The sequence below is a fragment of the Phyllobates terribilis genome, unplaced genomic scaffold (genome assembly GCF_046119375.1).
Source record: "Phyllobates terribilis strain yellow unplaced genomic scaffold, ASM4611937v1 Scaffold_117__1_contigs__length_5270597, whole genome shotgun sequence".
Classification (NCBI taxonomy): Eukaryota; Metazoa; Chordata; class Amphibia; order Anura; family Dendrobatidae; genus Phyllobates; species Phyllobates terribilis.
In genome coordinates this window covers 3836543-3845063 of record NW_027362877.1, presented here as the reverse complement: position 1 = coordinate 3845063, position 8521 = coordinate 3836543, and the positions used below count along the sequence as shown (strand labels likewise).

The 8521-nt window shown below is 43.3% G+C and overlaps 1 protein-coding gene across 1 annotated transcript; it reads right to left on the bottom strand.

The window, feature by feature from the left end:
* Window positions 1–5000: 5000 nt before the first annotated feature.
* LOC141201541 (uncharacterized) lies at window positions 5001–6332 on the bottom strand. Its single transcript, XM_073663543.1, has one exon. The coding sequence runs from the start codon at window positions 6281–6283 to the stop codon at window positions 5207–5209; it is 1077 nt and encodes a 358-aa protein (XP_073519644.1). The 5' UTR covers window positions 6284–6332; the 3' UTR covers window positions 5001–5206.
* Window positions 6333–8521: the final 2189 nt, after the last annotated feature.

Below are 8521 nucleotides of genomic sequence, written 5' to 3'. Positions count from 1 at the left end.
GGACGCACAAGGGGTGTGACCCACAGCAGGTACAAAAGGCAGGAAGTGATCGGGCGCCGCCCTTAAGCAGCAGAAACAGACACAGACACAAACAAGACAGCATGGAGGGAAGCCAGAGAGACATTCTGGACAGGAGATCAAGTGCGCCCTCTTGCACAGTGGGAGATGGACCACCATGCAAGGACGCCGCCAGGTATGTTACAGTATCCTAGGCAAATAATCAATATGAGTGATGTTTTGGTTAAGCAACCCATTTCCCAAGGCTAAGTCTATTCTAGACATAGAACCGTGCGTCAAGGAGTAACATGAATATGTCTTCACTCCCATATGTCTCACTCTCCACAAATCTATCTGGCCCACCTCTGACACATACTTAGCAAAGGGTGTCTCCCCCTCTCCGGTTCTTCCCGGTTGCCTACTAGTTTTGTCCCAAATTTTAGTCATTATATTGTTAACATCTCCAATCAGCAACACAGGAATCCCTGTCCAATGCCTCGTGAGCTCTATAATCTCTTGCAGTTTTGTCCCAGTAAATGGAGGTGGGAAATACACTGCCACCACACAATATAATTTGCCATAAAGTCAGCAGACTAGAAAAACGTACTGTCCATCTTTATCTATTTTAACCTCAACCTCCTCAAATGGAGTCCCCACATGCACCAAGATGGAAACCCCTCTCGCATATGCAGAATAAGTAGAGTGGTATACTTTTTGAACCCATTTCCTCGCCAGGAGCATAATTTTGTCCCTCATCAGGTGTATTTCCATGAGGCAGATAATGGAAGGCCCGTGGGCCATAATATTTTGGAGAACAATAGCCCGTCTCTTACAGTCTGCCAAACCACGTATGTTCCAGCTTAACACCTTAACCATACCCGCCATTGTTTATCAGATTCAACTTCTGTGTATATAACCACATCATAAGATGTCCCCCATGCCGTCCGTCCCTGCCCCCCCGCATCCAACCCCCCCTCCCCCATGCCCCAAACCAAAACTCCTCTGACCGCCCCTATCTCCCCCAAACCACCTCCCAATTTGTCGTTCCGTTCTCTCTATCCGAGAGTTGGTGAATGAAACCGGCCTATTCCACCAACTATCTTCCCAAAGGCCTCTCCCGCCTTATGAAAAACATATTATTTAAAAGGTATATAAACTGTATGCACCACCAGTACGCCGCTCCAGTCCATGATCAGACTTGTATCCTGCAACAAATAGTTAAATGCAACTGAAAAAGGATAATTCTAAATCACATTCACAAAACCACAATCTCCCTCTCTTCAGCCGTCCTTGTGCTCTCGCACTCGTCTAGAATTCTTTTCAATCCAGTCCAGAGCTTCTTCCGGAAATTGCAGAAAGTGTCCTCTACCCAGTGCAGCCAGTCTCAGCTTGGCCGGTGTACTCTCCCCAGTGCAGCCAGTCTCAGCTTGGCCGGTGTACTCTCCCCAGTGCAGCCAGTCTCAGCCTGGCCGGATACATCACAGAATACGCCGGTCCCATGTCTCTCAATTTTTTCTTTACATCTCTATAATTCATGCGCATTCTTTGCACCGTGGATGAATAGTTTGAGTAGAACGAGATATCTTGTCCATCAATTGTTAAATCCTTGATCTTCCTCGCCGTACGTAAGATAGTGTCTCTGTCCCTGTAATTTAAGAGCCTAGCCAGCATGGCCCGGGGGGCTGCTCCAGGAGGCTGGGGTCTCAGTGGGATTCTGTGAGCTCCTTCTACAACAAAGACCTTTGACAGTTTATCAGTTCCAAATTTTTCCAGCAGCCATTTCTCAATAAACTCTGTAGGGTTTGATCCCTCTGATTTTTCCGGAACCCCCACTATCCTGACATTGTTACGTCGTGACCTGTTTTCCGAGTCATCATTTTTAGCAGTGACATCTGTTAGTTGCTTGTCTGGCTTTTTCTGAGCAGCTTGTAGAGATATTATGGTGTCCTCCGCCGTGCTCACTCTTTCCTCTACCTCTCCTGTGCGGACATCGGCTTTCTGCATGGCAGCTTTAATGTTAGTAATTCCTGCTTGCACACCCGTAACCTGCTTTGACAACTTTGTAAGCGCCTGTTTGCAGTATGACACCACAGTGAACACATCTTTCAGGGTGGGTTCCTCCACAGCAGGGTCAGCAGCAGACTCCATATTTTTGTCCTGCACCTCATCTCCAGAGCCATCAGCCGCACAGTCTCCTGCACCCACAGTATTCTCCTGATCCTCCATACCATCTTCTGCCCCAGCCTCCCTTTCTGAAAGTCCAGCACTGTGTTCACCCACTTCCACTCTTGCAAACCTCTCAAGGCGCGCAGCAGCCGACGTCCTCCTGGAGCACGCCGCATTCTCTCTGGCCGCCTCCTCCTGAGTCTCAGCGCCATCTTGGCCCCTGCCCCCTCTACCAGGGCCAGTATCTCGCTGCCTGGTGCGGGTCATTACTTCTTTCCTGCTCGTCAGAAACGCTCCCCAGGGCGGCAGGAGAGCTTCTCACAGGATCCGGCGGTGTCTGAAGGGCTCGGCGGTATACCGGGTCGGCGCACACAGCGACGGTCGGCGAGAGAGCACCGAACCACGTCTGCCTACATCCCTGGCTAGGCCACGCCCCCAATGTGACGTTATCTTGATTGTCTTTTGTATTGGTAGTTTAATCATGTGATGTCAATCTTGAATTGTATTGGTGGGTCTTTTGTATATAATCATGCATGTTCACTCCATGTATAGCTTTGATCATGTTTTCAGGATTTAGTATTGCACAGGTGATGGGATTATTGCCTGTGCAGGTGATGTAAATATCACCTGTGCAATACTAAGGAAATCCTGAAAACATGACCTGTTGGTGGGCCTTGAGGCCTGGAATTGGGGAACACTGCCCTAATAGATATGCTATTGGTCAGCGACCAAGTGTGAATAGGTTTGAAGACACAGCTGGCAGGCTTTAAATGGAGTATAATATCTGTCACGTTCCAAAAATGTCTGGATTATTACGGCAGTAATATCTGACCACCTGAGATGATGGACAAGTTTCTCTGCTTCCACAATACAGCAATGCTATTAACCCCTTTACAGCCTGTGGCCTATTAGTACGCACCAGGCTGTAAACCCGTTCAACCGGGCACATGTCAGCTGACATGTGTCCGCAACAGCCGCGGGTGGAAATTGCGATCCACCGCGGCTGTTAACATGTTAAATGCCGCTGTCAATCTCTGACAGCGGCATTTAACATTGCCGCTCCGGAAGCACACCACTTACCCCGCCCAGCCGTGACCCCGTCACTTGATCGCGGGTCACCGATGCGTAAGCATGACAACCCTGGGTCTGCAGCAGCCACCTAGTGGTTGGTGCTCATAGCACAGGAGCATTTCTGCTGCATAGAGGTGATCTGCTGATCCCCTGTATGTAGCAGAGGCGATCAGACAAGTGCTGCTTCTAGTCTCCTATGGAGACTATAGAAGCATGCAAAAAGTGGAAAAAAAAAATGTTTTTAAAAATATTAAAAAATGTAAAAAATATAAAAGTTTAAAATCACCCCCCTTTCGCCCCATTCAAAATAAAATAATAATAAAGAAACACATACACATATTTGGTATCGCCACGTTCAGAATTGCCCGATCTATCAATATAAAAAAAAGAATTAATCCGATCGGTAAGCGGCATAACGAGAAAAAAATTCTAAACACCAGAATTACGCTTTTTGGTCGCCGCAGCATTGCAATAAAATGCAATAATGGGCAATCAAAACATCGGATCTACCCCAAAATGGTATCAATAAAAACTTCAGCTCGGCGCGCAAAAAATAAGCCCTCACCCAGCCCCAGATCCCAAAAAATGGAGACGCTACGGGTCTTGGAAAATGGCGCCATTTTTTTTTTATAGCAAACTTTGGATTTTTTTTTCACTACTTAAATAAAAGAGAACCTCTACATGTTTGGTGTCTACAAACTCGTAATGACCTGGAGAATAATACTGGTAGGTCAGTTTTAGGATTCAGTGAACGTGGTAAAAAATTTTTTTAAAACAATCTGTTGTATTGCACTTTTTATGCAATTTGACCGCACTTGGAATTTTTTTCCCGTTTTCCCGGACACGATATGGTAAAACCAGTAATGTCGTTCAAAAGTACAACTCGTCCCGCAAAAAAATAAGCCCTCACATGGCCATATTGACCAAAAAATAAAAACGCTATGGCTCTGGGAACAAAGGGAGCAAACAACGAAAATGCAAAAACGGAAAATCCCAGGGTTGCGAAGGGGTTAAAATCAACCAAATCTGACTGTATGCTGCTAACAAGCAAATGGAGCAGTAAAAATGGTGTATTATATTGCTTTCACCAAAATTATCAGGATTAAGAGCAATAAGAATATTAGCCCTGATATCTAGGACTATGGATATGAGTAACAGCAGCAGAAAGAACATGCAAAGGATCCTATTGTGTTGTATACGCTCTCCACAAACTCTGCCTGCCTAACTCCTGCTATCACCAGGATTAATATTCAGTAGCATTAGTCCTTAGAAGGACTGTTACTGTAGATTTGTAATGCTGTGGAATACCTCACTAAAACAACCGTCAATTCTCTCCCTCGCTCAGCAGCACCTCTCCCTACACTGTCTGATTCCGGAGTGACTGTGACGAGCATGGCGGCGCCAGGTCTTATATAGACCCAATGACGCTATGCGGCCAGCCAATCACTGTAATGCCACAACCAACAAGGCTGAGGCATTACCGTGGCTGGCAGGCAATCTCTCCATGTTAATTGGCTGTCTAAATGTGTAAACAGCACCAAACATGCAGGCAGAGGACTCAGGCTCCCGCCCGAGCATTCAGAATATGCTCGCCGAGTACCAAACATCTCGAGCACTGAGATGCTCGGGCGAGTACCAAATCACTAATCAACCTTACTTTCATGTTTTGATTCTAAAAAAAATTCTATGGAATTCAGTGTTGGCAAAATTTTAGAAATTGTTCTTGTGTTCAGTGAGATATTAAATAAAATTTATCAAAAGGGGTGTACTCATTTATGCTGAGCAATGTTTATTAAAATTGATGAAACACAGAGAACATAATTACAGTTTCTTTCCTGTTTGACTACTCATGTTTTACAAGATATGATTTATGTGTAAAAGATTTCCCACATTCTGAACATGAATACGGCTTCTCTCCTGTGTGACTTCTCTCGTGGCTCAAAAGACTTTTTTTGTAAAGCATTTCTCAAAGTCAACATGAATACGGCTTCTCTCCTGTGTGAATTCTCTGATGTACAAGAAGTTTTGATTCATCTCTAAAGCTTTTTCCACATCGTAAACAAGAAAACGGTTTCTCCCTGGTGTGAATTTTTTGATGTCTAACAAGATCTGATTTACTTCTAGAACATTTCCCACATTCTGAACACAAATATGGCTTCTCTCCTGTGTGAATTCTCTGGTGTATAATAAGATTCCATTTGACTGTAAAGCATTTCCCACATTCTGAACATGAATACGGCTTTTCTCCTGTGTGAATTCTTTGATGTTTAACAAGCACTGAATTATCTATAAAACATTTCTCACATTCTGAACATGAATATGGCTTCTCTCCTGTGTGAATTCTCTGATGTATAATAAGACTCGCTTTATCTCTGAAGGACTTCTCACATTCTGAACATGAATATGGCTTCTCTCTTGTGTGAATTCTCTGATGTGTAACAAGATATGATTTATTTGTAAAGAACTTTCCACATTGTAAACATGAAAAAGTATTTTCTCCTGTGTGACTTCTTTGATGTGTAATAAGATTCCCTTTATCTTTAAAGCATTTTCCACATTCTGAACATGAATATGTCTTCTCTCCTGTATGAATTCTCTGATGTGTAATAAGATTCCCTTTATCTGTAAAGCATTTTCCACATTCTGAACATGAATATGGCTTCTCACCTGTGTGAATTCTCTGATGTTTTATAAGACTCCCTTTATCTGTGAAGGACTTCCCACATTCTGAACATGAAAACGGCTTTTCTCCTGTGTGAATTCTCTCATGTATAACATATTTTGATTTACTTGTAAAGCATTTCCCACATTCTGAACAGGAGTATGGCTTTTCTCCTTTGTGTTTTCTTTGTGTCTGAGCTGAGCTTTTAGTAAATTGCTTGTCACACTGAAGTCTTGTATCCACTGTGTCACCTGGAATAGTGGTAACAATGTGAGATTGCTCAGGAGAGGGTTCCTCATGATTAGGAGGATTATAAGAAAGTGAAGTGCTGTGAAGTCCAGGAGGTGCAGGAAGGGTGATGAGGTTTCCTCCATTAGAGTGCTTCATGATATCTTCTTTTTTACAATTTAGTGATAAACCGTTATTCTCACAAAGATTTCCTATTAGGATGAAACATAGATTTGTGTTAAAGAAAAAAATCATATCCAAAGAGATTTCAGAATGTATTTTATGGATCTCACAATGAAGACCCTCGTCAGTGAAAGTACCGGTAATAAGGAAGACAACTACATGCCATAACATTAACACAATGACGGGTAAAGTGAAGGCGGCCCTACATCCAGGAGCAGTCGAGCTCTGGCCACCGTAATCATGTCCACAGCATGCATAAGAGCATAATAGGAAACCTCAGAAAACTGCAATAGTGCTGAAGGTACATTAACTCCTAAAGGACCAAGATACTTTGCTCGTTATGTGGGTTAATGACCCGGCCTCATTTTACAATTCTGACCAGCATCACTTTATGTGGTAATTCAACGTATCCCACTGATTCTGAGACTGTTTTTTTTGTGACAGATTGCACTTTATGTTAGTGGTAAATTTTGGTCGTTATTATTTGCCTTTAATTATGAAAATATAAAAATAAATTAGCAAAAAAAAATTTGAGTATTTTGTAATTTTCAACCTGTGAATTTTTATGCCCTTAAGCCAGAGAGTTATATCACACAAAATAGTTAATAAATAACATTTTCCACATATCTACTTTACATCAGCATCATTGATGAAACTTGTTAGGAAGTTAGAAGAGTTAAAAGTTCATCAGCAATTTCTCATTTTTTCCAACAAAATTTACAAAACCATATTTTTTTAGGGAAAACATCACATTTAAAGTGACTGAGGGTCCTGTGATAGAAAATACCCAAAAGTGACACCATTTTAAAAACTGCACCCCTCACAGTCCTCAAAACCACATTCAAGAAGTTTATTAACCCTTTAGGGGCTTTACAGGAATTAAAGCAATGTGGAAGGGAAAAAAATTTCCCCAAAAAACGTTATTTTGGCCACAAATTAATCATTTTCACAAATACATTATCTAGGGGTGTAGTGAGCGTTTTGACGCCATATGTGTTGCACAAAATGTTATACCATTGAACGGAGAAGACACAAAAAATTAATTTTTACCACTATAATGTTGTTTTAGGCCCAGATTTTACATATTCACAAAGGTAAATGGGTAAAAATGACCACATAATTTGTTACACAATTTCTGCTGAACTATATGTGGCTGTACAGTACTGCTTAGCCACATGGCGAGACTCGGGAGGGAAGGAGAGTTATTATTATTACTTATTTATATAGCGCCATTGATTCCATGGTGCTGTACATGAGAAGGGGTTACATGCCAAATACAGATATCACTTACAGTAAACAAACTAACAATGATAGACGGGTACAGAGGGAAGAGGACCCTGCCCTTGTGGGCTTACATTCTACAGGAGCGGGGAAGGAGACAGTAGGTTGGGGGGGTTGCAATAGCTCCGGTGTTGTTGAGGTGGCAGCAAGGAAGGTCATGGCAGGCTGGAAGCTTGTTTGAAGAGATGGGTTTTCAGGTTCCGTCTGAAGGATCCAAATATGGCGGATAATAAGACGTGTTGAGGCACAGACTTCCATAGGATGGGGGATATTCAGGAGAAATCTTGGAGGCGATTTGGCGAGGAACGAATAAGTGTGGAGAAGAGAAGGAGGTGTTGAAAGGACCGGAGATTACGTAAGTGAATGTATCGGGAGATTAGTTCAGAGATGTACGGAGGAGAGTGGTTATGGATGGCTTTGTAGGTCAGTGTTAGTAGCTTGAACTGGATACGTTGGGCAATTGGGAGCCAGTGAAGGGATTTGCAAAGGGGGTAGCAGAGGAGTAGCGAGGCGAGAGATGGACCAGTCGCGCAGCAGAGTTAAGGATGGACCAGAGGGGTGTGAGAGTGTTAGCAGGTAGGCCACAGAGGAGGATGTTGCAGTAGTCGAGGCGGGAGATGATGAGGGCATGCACAAGCAGTTTAGTAGATTGAGGGTTGAGGAAAGGACGAATTCTGGAAATATTTTTGAGCTGGAGGCGACAGGAGGTGGCGAGAGCTTGGATGTGAGGTTTGAAGGACAGGGTTACTCCGAGGCAGCGGATTGTCAGTACAGGGGATGCGTGATGTACTTTATTGTGATAGAAAGATCAAGTGGGAAAGATATGCGAGTTGGGGGAAAGATGAGGAGTTCAGTTTTGTGCACATTGAGCTTGAGGAAGCGAGAGGAGAAGAAGGAGGATATGGCTGATAGACACACTGGGATTCTGGACAG